Source organism: Hyperolius riggenbachi, chromosome 3 (assembly GCF_040937935.1).
Source record: "Hyperolius riggenbachi isolate aHypRig1 chromosome 3, aHypRig1.pri, whole genome shotgun sequence".
Classification (NCBI taxonomy): Eukaryota; Metazoa; Chordata; class Amphibia; order Anura; family Hyperoliidae; genus Hyperolius; species Hyperolius riggenbachi.
In genome coordinates, this window is record NC_090648.1 from 312,171,885 (window position 1) to 312,187,666 (window position 15,782).

A 15,782-nucleotide genomic window follows, 5' to 3' on the forward strand; every position below is an offset into this window, starting at 1 on the left:
ACAGAAAGAAATATACTTGATGTGAATGACAACTAATTACAAAACACAGAACTAGCTTACATCTTGCACTGAGGATACAATCACAAAAGAAAATGTATTACAGATAAACCATATTCAATTCATAAAGTATGAATAAATGTGTAACCAGGTATGACACTTTCATGCCTCTAAGATGGAGAGCAGTGATTATCGTAATCAGCTAACTAAGATTATGCGAAATTAAGCGTACATTTACGCCTGTACGCAATTACAAATTGTATATCCAATTGACTTTATATAAGCATTCGTAAGTATGCATGAATTTACGCGTAATTTTGTACCGACTTTGGCGGTGAAAAACAAAGCTCCCATACATGCTATTGCTACCAAAGTTTAAAAAACATTAAAGATGTTAAGGGAGGATAGTGGGTACAAGTCAAAATATTATTTTTCAAAAAGCCCTTGTGGTTTTTGAAAAAATCGATTTTAAAAATGCTAAGGAAAATGTTTTTTAAACAAACAAAATGACAGTTTAAAAACCATTTTTCTTTATATTTTTAAAATCAATTTTTTTTATTTGTACCCACTATCCTCAACATATGTAGCAATTTTGGTAGCAATAGCATGTATAGGGGCTTTGCTATTCATTGCTAAAGTTGGCACGGAATTACGTATAAATTACGCGTAAATACAAATGCTCACAATTGCATACAAAATCAATTACGCTTTTCCCCGAAATTTCCCATTACGATTACGATGCAGAAATGCAAATTACGATGCATAATTACGCATAGGCATAATTTCTGCTCATCCCTAGTAGAGAGGTTAAAGGGGGGAATTGGTTAAAACATTCCAAGTTTATTCAAATAAAAAACTGATAGTGGATGCCTGCAAGAGAATACAATTAAGTAACTGGTAGTTTACTATGCTTTCTGCAGCCCCTACCATGCTTTAATACAAACCAAATGTGGCCTGCAAACCTTTAAAGGAGTTATCAGGCAATCTCTCAAATTGAAAACATGCATGCCTGCGTGTAACTAACCTTTTTTGTGGCCGGATCACCCAATCCCCGTCCAAACGTACCAGTTTCCTTCGGCAAGCCCCGGTCGGGGACCCGACCTCGAGGTCGGGCTCCCCAGCGACCCGGAACTAATGTGGCAACGCAGGCGCAATATACTGCTGGATGCTGGCGCAGTGACTTGAGAAGCGTGCAGCCGTACGTTCCCTTACGGCTGCGCACGCGTACTGGAACTGCCGGAGGAGGGTTTGAACTTGCTACGTCACTCGCAAGCCAAACCCTCCGCTTCTGCCACCACCCGTCAGGCCCGCCCACTCCTCCTAGCCCACTCCGACAGCCACCGCTGAATTACATTTTTTCCAAAATAATTCTCAGCCAGCCTCCGCTTGCCTGCACCTCTCATGCACGGATGATCTGTGCTTGGAGCGCGCATAGAAGCAAGGCGGCGGCTGGGAGGAGTGGGCTGGGAGGAGTGGGAGGGCATGACGGGCGGTGGCAGAAGCGGAGGGTTTGGCTTGCGATTGACGTAGGCAAGCTCAGACCCTCCTCCTGCGCTCTACTACGCGTGCGCAGCCGTACCGAACTGTACGGCTGCACGCAAAGCTAAGTAACTTCCCCCTGCATTCCAAGCACAGGAACAGGGAAGTTACACATTACTCCTCACTATCTACTTCCAGGGCACCCAATACAAACGGCCCGAATTGCGGAGCCAGGGAATACCGGAGGGGGGAAAAAAAACAATGCGACCCTACTGACATTGGCCTACTGAACAGCGGCAGGTAGGCCACTTATATTGTAAAACATTTGCCTGATAACTCCTTTAAAGAGTAACTGTCGGGCATAAAATCAAAAATCAATTCTGGTAAACAAGTAATAAGGATGCTAACCAGGCAATCCAAAAGTTAAAATCACTATTAGGCTTCTTGCACACTGCAAGCGATTCCGATTCCGCTTTTTAATCAGTTTTTACATCAGATTCAGATTCCGATTTGCAGTGTGCAGGGAGAAAACTGCAAATCTGAATCTGAATCTGAAGTAAAAACAGATTAACTTGTTGATAAATGATCATTCTCCAGTTTACCCGACTCTTATTTGGTACACACAAAATCCCCTCAGACTTAACTAATGCAGCCTGATTGGCTGAAGCCTCTTTCCCTCCTGTTTCCCTTTCCACACCTCTGTTCCTCTCAGATTGGCCAATATTTATCATGCTGAGACAATGCACTTTCTATAGTGAAGGGTGGGCAAATCAGGTAGATGAGACTAAGAGGAAATGACATCAGAATTGGCTTCAAAATAGCCACACTTAAAATGTGAAATGCTAAGAAGGATTTTCTCTTTTTTTACTGTAGAAAAATCACTACAATCAAAACGTGGACAGTGCAATAAATATGTTATGTAAGTAGAGAAAGTATTTATCTACTTATATGTGTGTTTTTTTCTGAGATCGAATGTCTGACAGCTCCTCTTTAACACCTAATAGCAGACAATTATTAATGAATCCAGTCCAGGCTTTCTGCATCACTATCCTTACTAGACAATCCTGGAGATCTCCATTGAAGCCTTTATACATTAGGCTACAGTGGGTTTGGAAACACACTTTAGATGTACACAAAGACAAAGCATACTGTACCGTCTATGCTGGTTAAAGTAGCAGGTAAATGGCTGGTAGCCGACCTCCTTATTCCAATATGCCTCAAAGCGCAGAACACTTTCAGAATTCTTCTGGTTCTCTCTCTCACATGGAGGGATATATGAACACTGTTAAAATAGATTATGATAGTTACTTACTCGTATTTCAGTAAATATGTTTTTTCTTTTTAACATTTCGACACTGCTAACATATGTTAAATTTAAAAAAATATGTCATAAAAGAGCAAGTGAGAAAAAAAGCAAAACAGACCATTCCCCTTAAGTTGGAAAAATTGGAAGCCAAAATCCATATCATTTCAAATGAATGTTTTAATTATTTTAGTTCTATTTTTTTGGAAATGAACCGGCTACTTTGCTGTCTAGGAAAAAAAACAGCTCATTGTTTCCACTAGGGGTCATTCGGAACAATTTCCCACACACAGAACAAAATGGACAGTCGGCAGCATTTTTCGGCATTATGTCTCGGGGATGTCTAAAGTATGCAAGAGGCTTAGAGAGGAACTGTAAGGTGAAAATGAACTCCTCACCAGTGTGAAGCTGATGGCCGGTTTGTCAGGGGAAACCCAGTTCTCAGAGTGGAAAAAGTCCAGCAGCCAATGAAAATCCAGCTGAAAAGAGGAAATCCCTCCCACAGTGTAGGGCTAAATAAAATTCGGCCTACTGATGCACAGCCCTGTGTAATGACATCAAATGCAGCTTCTTCCTGATTTGCATAATGCTGATTATAAAGGCTCCATATTTTAGCACTCATAGCTTCTACACACTTCAAATTTTGAGGGCAGGAAGGGGACGCCCTGTACTATCTCTGTTCCACATTACAGTTTCATACTGAAGGGCAGCAAGGCAACTGGTATCGTTTATAAGGAAATAAATGTCATCCTCCATTTGTCTCTCACCTCATATTCCCTTTAAAATAAGAAAATATCTCCAGCAAAGTAATATGATATCGATTTATGTGTGTTTTCTCCTACTTTTCTACTGTTAGCTGCATACAATGTAAATTCCTTCATCTTGGTAGATTAGTTTCTTCTAAAGGTAAGCTTGGATTGAGACCGTCTCCTTGTAGGATGTACTGTGCACAATGATCTGTCTGGTGACTGAACCTCACAAAAGTAGCTGCCAGACATCAGCTTCATTTCCTTCTACGTAAAATGTTATGGAACATTATTTCTTCAATCAAACACCGGATACAAAAGCAAACTGAAGACTGGTAAAAGCTATTCACTTTACACATTTATTACTGTGCTTTGCCAGCAGTTTCATCAAGATTACAGCAAAAAAACCACCACATTGACCTCAACTACTGCGTTCTATTATGACTCTGCAGTAACACATAATGAAATCTGCAACACAACCTGTATGAAGATCATTTTACAAGCAATAGGAGACTTATAGTGATTTTGCCTTCCAAATACTATAAACTAAGAAAGGACACTGCCACCAACTCACTTTTGAGGGCAGATAGTTTTCACCCCACACATACTGTGAGGGGCATTGCTATTGGCCAATATCTTGCGTGAGACGTAACTGCTCTGAGGATACAGTTTTTAAGCATGAAGCAGATAATTTAAGAAGGAGGTTTAGAGAGAGGGGATACCCAGAGGGTGCCCTTAAAGGGACACTTAAGTCAAACAAAAAAAAAGAGTTTTACTCACCTGGGGCTTCCAATAGCCCGCTGCAGCTGTCCGGTGCCCTCGCCATCTCCCTCCGATCCTCCTGGCCCCGCCGGCAGCCACTTCCTGTTTCGGTGACAGGAGCTGACAGGCTGGGGACGCGAGTGATTCTTCGCGTTCCTGGCCACAATAGCGCCATCTATGCTGCTATAGCATATATCATATACCATATAGCAGCATAGAGGGTGCTAATGTGTCTGGGAACGCGAAGAATCACTCGCATCCCCAGCCTGTCAGCTCCTGTCACGAAACAGGAAGTGGCTGCTGGCGGGGCCAGGAGGCTCAGAGGGAGACAGCGAGGGCACCGGACAGCTGCAGGGGGCTATTGGAAGCCCTAGGTGAGTAAAACTCATTTTTTTGGTTTGACTTAAGTGTCCCTTTAAGAAGGCTTTCAAAAGGGCAGATGCCAGCGTACGAGCATCTTTGCTCTCGACTGGCCCTCGATCTGCACGTGATACGGAACCTGCTGTGCGTTTCTGCACTAGATACTCGGCTCAACAATCTAAGATCACGCACATAATCGAGAAGCATTGGCACATTTTAGCCAATGATTCGAAGTTGAATGAAGTAATCCCCACAAGACCCCAATTTTCCTTTAGACGGGCACCCTCTCTGAGAGATAAGGTGGTGAGCAGCCACTTTGTTGATCCCTCATTTAGTGGTAAACATTGCAAGTTGACGGGTACTTACACGTGTGGTGGGTGCACTATGTGCAGGTACATACAGGTGGGGAGGTCAGTTAAACTACCCGATGGTAAAGATTGGGAGTTGGCACATTATGTTAACTGCAATACCATCTTAGTGGTTTACCTTCTTTTATGCCCTTGTGGGGCATTTTACATTGGCAAGACAAAACGCGAGCTGCGGGCTCGTATTTCTGATCATGTTACCAGTATCAAGAGTAAAAACCTCTCCAACCTGACCCCTGTAACAAGACATTTCAAAACAGCACATGCTGGCATCCCTACGAAAATGCGGTTCGTTGGCTTGGACCAGTTCCATGTCTCCATCAGGGATGGAGACATGGACCGTTTATTATTACAAAGTCCCGATGGATTTTTGAATTAGAGGCCACCAGGCCCCCTGGCTTGAATGAACATACAAGTTATGTTTCTTTCTTGCCTTTATGAGGATATGCTGGCACCTGGGCTACCTGAGTCTTGGGGGCACTCTGGCTGACCTGTTGCTGTTTTTGGGGGGGTGCTTTGCCATACATTGCCAAGTACAGATTTTGTTTGTTTGTATAGTTATGTATTATATTATGAACATTTATTGTCCTTGTTTCCTAGGGGCATTTGGCACGTGACCCATTTTACGGGTCGGGTTCTATACAAGTCCCCTGGGCTTTGGAAGATTTATAAACCTATCGTTTTTTCTACCTACCAAGAACTTTCCTTTTGAAAATAATTCAATTGAATTTATCATATAATGATTGTAATCGTTCTTAGTGGCTTACTTGGTTGTTGAATTATGTGGGAATTGGTTCATTCCTGGCGACCTCTGTTTGTTTTTCCTAGCGAGGTGGCGGGTTCTTGCTCTTTGTCCTCACCCGCCCCCTCCGGCGGCTGCCCGGGCGGGGCTTGGCGGACGCCCCGGGATGGTTGCTTTGGTGCCTTCCCGTGGTGTCTGCCTGCCCCGCCCCCTCGCTCGGCGTGTGTTCGGGCGGGTGGGCGTGGTTGTGCTGACGCATCGGTTGGTTGCGTATTGCGCTTCCCCGCTGTGTCGGCTGGCCTCGCCCTCCTGCCCGGCATAGGCCGCTGGTGGGGGTGGGCGTGGCCAGCGCTCGACTCGCTATCCGCTGGAGGAATAAATTCGAGGTAGCACAGGATAGTGACGTACCTCCAGAGGAAGCCGGAAGTCCGGCGAAACCGGTCGAGGATACGCATGTGCTGCTTCCCGACCTGCGTGTACCTCTCCACTGTGGACCTGTCTGGCCTTTGGCCTCCATCGAGGCACCTCACGCATCCAGCGGCTCCATGTGGCCATCAACTACCACCAGCTTCTTATAGCAGCCAGCGTTGCCAGCCACCAGTTCTAACCTAAGACGTAAGCAGCCCAGTGGGCTATACCTGGGAGTGACATGATATATTGCATGTGTGCCATGCCTCGTATGGGAACTGTGTAGTGGGTCTAATCTCACTGCTGACTATGCAGGAATCTGTGCTGTATTGAACTAGGCATGCTGCTGTCAATTAACTGAATCACGCTTGAGCTATAAGCTTACTCTGCTCCAGATGGCTGAATAAGACGCTATACAAAGCACTTTCTTAAGCGCTTTGCGATTTCCCTATACCTTCCTTTGAGCAAAAACGTTCAGAAAATGGTACAGGCAGCGCTTTCGTGAGAGAATCAGAATCGAACCGCTCAGATGTGAACTCTCTCATAGGGAATTATTGCACAAGCGCTTTCAGGGCGATTTAGAAAATCGCCAGCGCTTAACAAAAAAAACGAAATCGCCCTAGGTGTGAACAAGCCCTTCAGGATTCCACAACGTAGTGGCACTTATTCAATTCCCTTTTTCTCCTAAATTTTCTCTAAGGCCGGGTTCACAGTGGTGCAATGGCCGCTTTTGTACCTCTTAAAAAGTTAAAAGGTATCTTGTGTAATAGAGCAGGATTGCATTCCAGCAATGCTGAAAACTGCTATGAAACGTGTATGGAGACTAGAAATTGCCAGGGGAATTTAGCTTGCTAGCTGGATCTTTAGTGTATAAAATATACAAAAATGGAACAGGAGTACAACACATACAGTATTTGATATTGGGAGGACTTGGCATAAAAGTAAAAGTACTAAAAGCTGCTGAATTATTCTGGGCAAGGATTTTACTTTTCAATAAAAATGCTTTAGGAGATCCAAAGTGAGAGAAATATTCAGACTGTCATCTTTATTTCCTTTTGTAAAATGCAAGTAGTCTACAGTAGTTGTCATTCTTATTGCCGAGCTGTTGGCTTTAGTATCTGGTTTCAGCTACATTCAGTATCTGGAACAAGTATGCAGCCAGTGAACACTTCATCCACATACTCATACTGAGTCAATGATTCACATGGTAGTAAAGTTGAAAGATTGCCATGGGCAGTGCCTGTTTAACCACTTGAGGACCTAGGGCTTTCTACCCCTTAAAGAGAAACTCCGACCAAGAATTGAACTTTATCCCAATCAGTAGCTGATACCCACTTTTACATGAAAAATATAATGATTTTCACAAACAGACCATCAGGGGGCGCTGTATGACTGATTTTGTGCTGAAACCCCTCCCACAAGAGGCTCTGGTACCGTACGGTACTCTGGGCAAACTGCCACAATGTAACAATGACACACACAGGAAATGGCTGTTTATAGCTGTCTGTTAAAGCCAGAACAGCTACATAATCTGCCCACAGTAACAATGTCACCATGTAATACATGTCAGAATGTGAATCTAGGAGAGGAAAGATTTTACAATGAGCAAACTCTGACTAAATCATGTATACATAATTATTGTAAAAATTAAGCAACTTTTTATATTAAATTATTTTCACTGGAGTTCCTCTTTAAGGACCGGCCACTATTTTTCCATTCAGACCACTGCAGCTTTCACGGTTTATTGCTCGCTCATACAACCTACCACCTAAATGAATTTTGGCTCCTTTTCTTGTCACTAATAAAGCTTTCTTTTGGTGCTATTTGATTGCTCCTGCGATTTTTACTTTTTATTATATTCATCAAAAAAGACATGAATTTTGGCAAAAAAATGATTTTTTTAACTTTCTGTGCTGACATTTTTCAAATAAAGTAAAATTTCAGTATACATGCAGCGCGAAAAATGTGGACAAACATGTTTTTGATTAAAAAAAAACCCATTCAGTGTATATTTATTGGGTTGGGTAAAAGTTATAGCGTTTACAAACTATGGTGCAAAAAGTGAATTTTCACATTTTCAAGCATCTCTGACTTTTCTGACCCCCTGTCATGTTTCATGAGGGGCTAGAATTCCAGGATAGTATAAATACCCCCCAAATGACCCCATTTTGGAAAGAAGACATCCCAAAGTATTCACTGAGAGGCATAGTGAGTTCATAGAAGATATTATTTTTTGTCACAAGTAAGCGGAAAATGACACTTTGTGAGGAAAAAAAAAAAAAAAAAAAAAAGTTTCCATTTCTTCTAACTTGCGACAAAAAAAAAATGAAATCTGCCACGGACTCACCATGCCCCTCTCTGAATACCTTGAAGGGTCTACTTTCCAAAATGGGGTCATTTGTGGGGTGTGTTTACTGTCCTGACATTTTGGGGGGTGCTAAATTGTAAGCACCCCTGTAAAGCCTAAAGGTGCTCATTGGACTTTGGACCCCTTAGCGCAGTTAGGCTGCAAAAAAGTGCCACACATGTGGTATTGCCGTACTCAGGAGAAGTAGTATAATGTGTTTTGGGGTGTATTTTTACACATACCCATGCTGGGTGGGAGAAATATCTCTGTAAATGACAATTTGTTAATTTTTTTTACACACAATTGTCCATTTACAGAGATCTTTCTCCCACTCAGCATGGGTATGTGTAAAAATACACCACAAAACACATTATACTACTTCTCCTGAGTACGGCGATACCATATGTGTGGCACTTTTTTGCACCCTAACTGCGCTAAAGGGCCCAAAGTCCAATGAGTACCTTTAGGATTTCACAGGTCATTTTGAGAAATTTCGTTTCAAGACTACTCTTCACGGTTTAGGGCCCCTAAAATGCCAGGGCAGTATAGGAACCCCACAAATGACCCCATTTTAGAAAGAAGACACCCCAAGGTATTCCGTTAGGAGTATGGTGAGTTCATAGAAGATTTTATTTTTTGTCAAAAGTTAGCGGAAAATGACACTTTGTGAAAAAACACAATTAAAATCAATTTCCGCTAACTTGTGACAAAAAATAAAATCTTCTATGAACTCGCCATACTACTAACGGAATACCTTGGGGTGTCTTCTTTCTAAAATGGGGTCATTTGTGGGGTTCCTATACTGCCCTGGCATTTAAGGGGCCCTAAACCGTGAGGAGTAGTCTTGAAACGAAATTTCTCAAAATGACCTGTGAAATCCTAAAGGTACTCATTGGACTTTGGGCCCTTTAGCGCAGTTAGGGTGCAAAAAAGTGCCACACATGTGGTATCGCCGTACTCGGGAGAAGTAGTACAATGTGTTTTGGGGTGTATTTTTACACATACCCATGCTGGGTGGGAGAAATAACTCTGTAAATGGACAATTGTGTGTAAAAAAATCAAAAGATTGTCATTTACAGAGGTATTTCTCCCACCCAGCATGGGTATGTGTAAAAATACACCCCAAAACACATTATACTACTTCTCCCGAGTACGGCAATACCACATGTGTGGCACTTTTTTGCACCCTAACTGCGCTAAAGGGCCCAAAGTCCAATGAGTACCTTTAGGATTTCACAGGTCATTTTTGTTTCAAGACTACTCCTCACGGTTTAGGGCCCCTAAAATGCCAGGGCAGTATAGGAACCCCACTAATGACCCCATTTTACAAAGAAGACACCCTAAGGTATTCCGTTAGGAGTATGGTGAGTTCATAGAAGATTTTATTTTTTGCCACAAGTTAGCGGAAATTGATTTGAATTGTTTTTCTTCACAAAGTCTCATATTCCGCTAACTTGTGACAAAAAATAAAATCTTCTATGAACTCACCATACTCCTAACGGAATACCTTTGGGTGTCTCCTTTCTAGAATGGGGTCATTTGTGGGGTTCCTATACTGCCCTGGCATTTTAGGGGCCCTAAACCGCGAGGAGTAGTCTTGAAACTAAATGTCGCAAAATGACCTGTGAAATCCTAAAGGTACTCATTGGACTTTGGGCCCCTTAGCGCACTTAGGGTGTAAAAAAGTGCCACACATGTGGTACCGCCGTACTCAGGAGAAGTAGTATAATGTGTTTTGTGGTGTATTTTTACACATACCCATGCTGGGTGGTAGAAATATCTCTGTACATGACAATTGTTTGATTTTTTTTTACACACAATTGTCCATTTACAGAGAGATTTCTCCCACCCAGCATGGGTATGTGTAAAAATACACCCCAAAACACATTATACTACTTCTCCTGAGTACGGCGATACCACATGTGTGACACTTTTTTTGCAGCCTAGGTGCGCTAAGGGGCCCAACGTCCTATTCACAGGTCATTTTGAGGCATTTGTTTTCTAGACTACTCCTCACGGTTTAGGGCCCCTAAAATGCCAGGGCAGTATAGGAACCCCACAAGTGACCCCATTTTAGAAAGAAGACACCCCAAGGTATTCCATTAGGTGTATGGCGAGGTCATCGAAGATTTTATTTTTAGTCACAAGTTAGTGAAAAATGACACTTTGTGAAAAAAAAAACCAATAAAAATCAATTTCCGCTAACTTTTGACAAAAAATAAAATCTTCTATGAACTCGTCATACACCTAACAGAATACCTTGGGGTGTCTTTTTTCTAAAATGGGGTCACTTGTGGGGTTCCTATACCGCCCTGGCATTTTACGGGCCCAAAACCGTGAGTAGTCTGGAAACCAAATGTCTCAAAATGACTGTTCAGGGGTATAAGCATCTGCAAATTTTGATGACAGGTGGTCTATGAGGGGCCGAATTTTGTGGAACCGGTCATAAGCAGGGTGGCCTTTTAGATGACAGGTTGTATTGGGCCTGATCTGATGGATAGGAGTGCTAGGGGGGTGACAGGAGGTGATTGATGGGTGTCTCAGGGGGTGATTAGAGGGGAAAATAGATGCACTCAATGCACTGGGGAGGTGATCAGAAGGGGGTCTGAGGGGGATCTGAGGGTTTGGCCGAGTGATCAGGAGCCCACACGGGGCAAATTGGGCCTGATCTGATGGGTAGGTGTGCTAGGGGGTGACAGGTAGTGACAGGAGGTGATTGATGGGTGTCTCAAGGTGTGAATAGTGGGGGGAATAGATGCAAGTAATGCAATGGCGAGGTGATCAGGGCTGGGGTCTGAGGGTGTGGGCGGGTGATTGGGTGCCCTAGGGGCAGATGGGGGTCTAATCTGATGGGTAGCAGTGACAGGGGGTGATTGATGGGTAATTAGTGGGTGTTTAGAGGAGAGAACAGATGCAATGCACTTGGGAGGTGATCTGACTGCAGGTCTGCAGGCGATCGGATGGTGTGGGTGGGTGATCAGATTGCCCGCAAGGGGCAGGTTAGGGGCTGATTGATGGGTGGCAGTGACAGGGGGTGACAGGGGGTGATTGATGGGTGATAGGTGATTGGCAGGTGATTGACAGGTGATCAGTGGGTTATTACAGGGAAGAACAGATGTAATTAATGCACTGGCGAATTGATAAGGGGGGGTCAGAGGGCAATCTGAGCGTGTTGGCGGGTGATTGGGTGCCCGCAAGGGGCAGATTAGGGTCTGATCTGATAGGTAAAAGTGACAGGTGGTGATAGGGGGTGATTGATGGGTAATTAGTGGGTGTTTAGAGGAGAGAATAGATGTAAACAATGGATTTGGGAGGTGATCTGATGTCGGATCTGCGGGCGATCTATTGGTGTGAGTGGGTGATCAAATTGCCCGCAAGGGGCAGGTTAGGGGCTGATTGATGGGTGGCAGTGACAGGGGGTGACAGGGGGTGATTGATGGGTGATAGGTGATTGGCAGGTGATTGACAGGTGATCAGTGGGTTATTACAGGGAAGAACAGATGTAATTAATGCACTGGCGAATTGATAAGGGGGGGTCAGAGGGCAATCTGAGCGTGTTGGCGGGTGATTGGGTGCCCGCAAGGGGCAGATTAGGGTCTGATCTGATAGGTAAAAGTGACAGGTGGTGATAGGGGGTGATTGATGGGTAATTAGTGGGTGTTTAGAGGAGAGAATAGATGTAAACAATGGATTTGGGAGGTGATCTGATGTCGGATCTGCGGGCGATCTATTGGTGTGGGTGGGTGATCAAATTGCCCGCAAGGGGCAGGTTAGGGGCTGATTGATGGGTGGCAGTGACAGGGGGTGACAGGGGGTGATTGATGGGTGATAGGTGATTGGCAGGTGATTGACAGGTGATCAGTGGATTATTACAGGGAAGACCAGATGTAATTAATGCACTGGCGAATTGATAAGGGGGGGAGGGGGGGTCTGAGGGCAATCTGAGCGTGTGGGCGGGTGATTGGTTGCCCGCAAGGGGCAGATTAGGGTCTGATCTGATAGGTAAAAGTGACAGGTGGTGATAGGGGGTGATTGATGGGTGATTGATGGGTAATTAGTGGGTGTTTAGAGGAGAGAATAGATGTAAACAATGGATTTGGGAAGTGATCTGATGTCGGATCTGCGGGCGATCTATTGGTGTGGATGGGTGATCAGATTGCCCGCAAGGGGCAGGTTAGGGGCTGATTGTTGGGTGGCAGTGACAGGGGGTGATTGATGGGTGATTGATGGGTGATTGACAGGTGATTGACAGGTTATCAGGGGGGATACATGCATACAGTACACAGGGGGGGGGGGTCTGGGGGGGGGGGGGTCCTGGGGAGAATCTGAGGGGTGGTGGGGTGATCAGGAGGGGGCAGGGGGCAGGGGGGGAGATAAAAAAAAAATAGCGTTGATAGATAGTGACAGGGAGTGATTGATGGGTTATTAGGGGGGTGATTGGGTGCAAACAGGGGTCTGGGGGGTGGGCAGGGGGGGTCTGAGGGGTGCTGTGGGCGATCAGTGGGCGGGGGGGGCAGATCAGTGTGTTTGGGTGCAGACTAGGGTGGCTGCAGCCTGCCCTGGTGGTCCCTCCGACACTGGGACCACCAGGGCAGGAGGCAGCCTGTATAATACACTTTGTATACATTACAAAGTGTATTATACACTTTGTAGCGGCGATCGCGGGGTTAACATCCCGCCGGCGCTTCCGTATGGCCGGCGGGATGTTACGGCGGGTGGGCGGAGCCAGTTGCCGGGGGAAGCGCGCGTCATCAATGACGCGATCGCTCCCCCGGCATAGGAAAAGGACGCAACGCCCTAAGGCGTATTGCGGTCCTTAAGGCATCCACTTTGCCGCCGCCCATGGGCTGTGGGCGGTCGGCAAGTGGTTAAAGGACAACTGACCTAAGTGAGATTTCCTTTTAAGCAATGCAGATTATCTGGTAGTCCTGCTGATCCTCTGCTTCTAATATATTTTGTCACAGACCTCAAGCATGCGTGCAAATCAGATGTTTGATTAAAGTTTGACAGCATTTGCAGTGTGTTATTCAGACACTAATGATGTCAGAAAGATCAGCAGGACAGCCAAGAAACTGGTATTATTCAAAAGGAAATAAATATGGCAGTCTCCAAAGTCCCTCTCAGGTCAGTTGTCCTTTAGGCCTGGTTAACATTGGCCTTAAAAACCTTCCATTTAGCGGCGCTAACTGCACGGGATGCTAATGGAGGTGAACGGATCCTATGTTATTCAATAGGATGCGTTCACATTGCTTCATTAGAATGGATCCGTTCAGCCCGTTCCGCTGAATGGACCACAAGTTTGGGTGCACAGCAATTTTTCCGGATCAAGGCAACAAAACAGAGGGTCACAGATGCAAAGCTATTGCCTTTTATAAACTGATCCGCTCCATGGATCAGTTTTTTACAGGGATCAGTTTTTCATCTGTGCCAGTGTGAACCAAGCCTTATGTACACATGATGCAATTTTCTCACAGATTTACTGTCCGATACAGATTTACAGATGTCCTATCTTAGTTCCGATCAATTTTTCCTGTCAAGTTTCCTGTCAAGTGACATGCAGCCTATTGGGCCAATCAAAGTACGGGGATAATGACCTTTAAAGTGATTGGACCCGCAGGGGCTCAGGGCAGGACGAGTGGAGCTCTAATTGCCAGTTAGCAGGCATAAGTTTGTGGCACTCGCTGTGCTACTCTGATAAGGCACGCCAACTCTGATAAGGCACACTAACTCTGATAAGGCATGCTATTTGTTATAGTGAATCAACCCCAAAGTGCGTAATCTAGTATGCCGTTAAGATTTTCATTCCATCATGCATGATGATAGTAGTAAAAATGTTTCTGTACCGTGTTAGCCAAACAAATTATGTAGGTAGAAAAAAAACCAAAGGGCTTGATTCACAAAGCGGTGCTAACTGTTAGCACGCCTGTGAAAACCCCCTTAGCACTTCTAAACGAGCTTTTCGCGTGCAAAACTTTATGCGCGCAAAACTTTACGCGCACACTGCACAGAGCGCAGGGCGCTCCACGCGAAGTGCCCATTAAAGCCTATGGGACTTAGCACGCGCAAAACTTTGCGCGCGGTACTTAGCGCGCGATCTGATTGAGAAAACCGGTGCTAACCTACTTAGCACCCTAGTTAGCGTGCCTAAAGACTTTAGACATGCTAAGTAGGTTAGCACCTCATAGTGAATCAAGCCCAAAGTCTTTTACAAGTCTTTTACATGCAAAAGGTGAGGGACAAAATCCAACATCCATTTTAGGACCATGGAGGGTCTCCTTTGTCAAGGTGTAGTTAAACCATATAGCTGTATGGTATATGCTTTGGTTCACTACACCTCGACAAAGGGGACCTGGTGTGGCCCCGAGACATTTGTTGGACACCACCTTTTGCATGATGAAATTAAAGCCTTAATAGCACTTCCCCAGTTTGCAGACCAGATTGCATACTTGATTGGGACATATTATTCAGAAATATCATTGCAGCTGAGTAACTTAACCACTTCACCCCAAGGCGGTTTTTACCCTAACGGACAAGAGTGATATTCACCTTTCAGTGCTCATCCCTTTAATTTGCCAATAGCTTAATCACTACCAATCACAATGAAATGATCTATATCTTGTTTTTTTCACAACAAATTGGACTTTTTGGGGTTGATATTTGTTTTCAGTAATTACTTTATTTCCTATGCATTTTAAAGGGAAATACAAGAAAAAAAATGAAAAAATACACTAATTCTCCAATTTCATCCCCTATGGTTTTAATATAAAAACTTTGATGATAAAACCCACACATTTTATCTTCCCATTTCTCCTGGTTATCACAAGATTTTAATTACGTCCCTAGTACAAAGTATGGTGACAATATATCATTTGGAAATAAAAGGTGTATTTTTTTTTGGGGGGGGGGGGGGGGGTTTTACAATTTTCAAGTGCACGTGCACCCGTGGGAGCACAGCGGCAGCAGCACTGTCTGACTTATAAAAACGTCCTGGAGCCATTAAGAGGCTCTAACAGGAGGTTTTTATAAGTCAGCATGTCATTAAGTGGTAAACTGTTACTGGTTAACACTGAAGATATGACACTTTGATACAATATACAATAGTCAGTGTGGCTCATATAATAGCATAAACTTGCGGTCCCATCAAAATAACTAAAAGTGTAATATCTTCTGTGTTGTCCCATGAAGTCAATAATCAAATATTCACAAAAATGTGAGGGGTGTACTCACTTTCGCAAGATACTGCATGCAAAGCAAAGGCACCAAAGACTTTGGG

General features: G+C 44.3%; 1 protein-coding gene across 1 annotated transcript in view; it reads right to left on the minus strand.

Moving 5' to 3' along the window:
* The window catches only part of KCNMB4 (potassium calcium-activated channel subfamily M regulatory beta subunit 4), a 93,819-nt gene that overhangs the window by 41,217 nt on the left and 36,820 nt on the right, over positions 1–15,782 (minus strand). Inside the window, exon 2 of the mRNA XM_068276682.1 lies at positions 2,631–2,758. Coding sequence (XP_068132783.1) covers positions 2,631–2,758 — 128 coding nt within the window. The remainder of the gene's footprint in view (positions 1–2,630; positions 2,759–15,782) is intronic.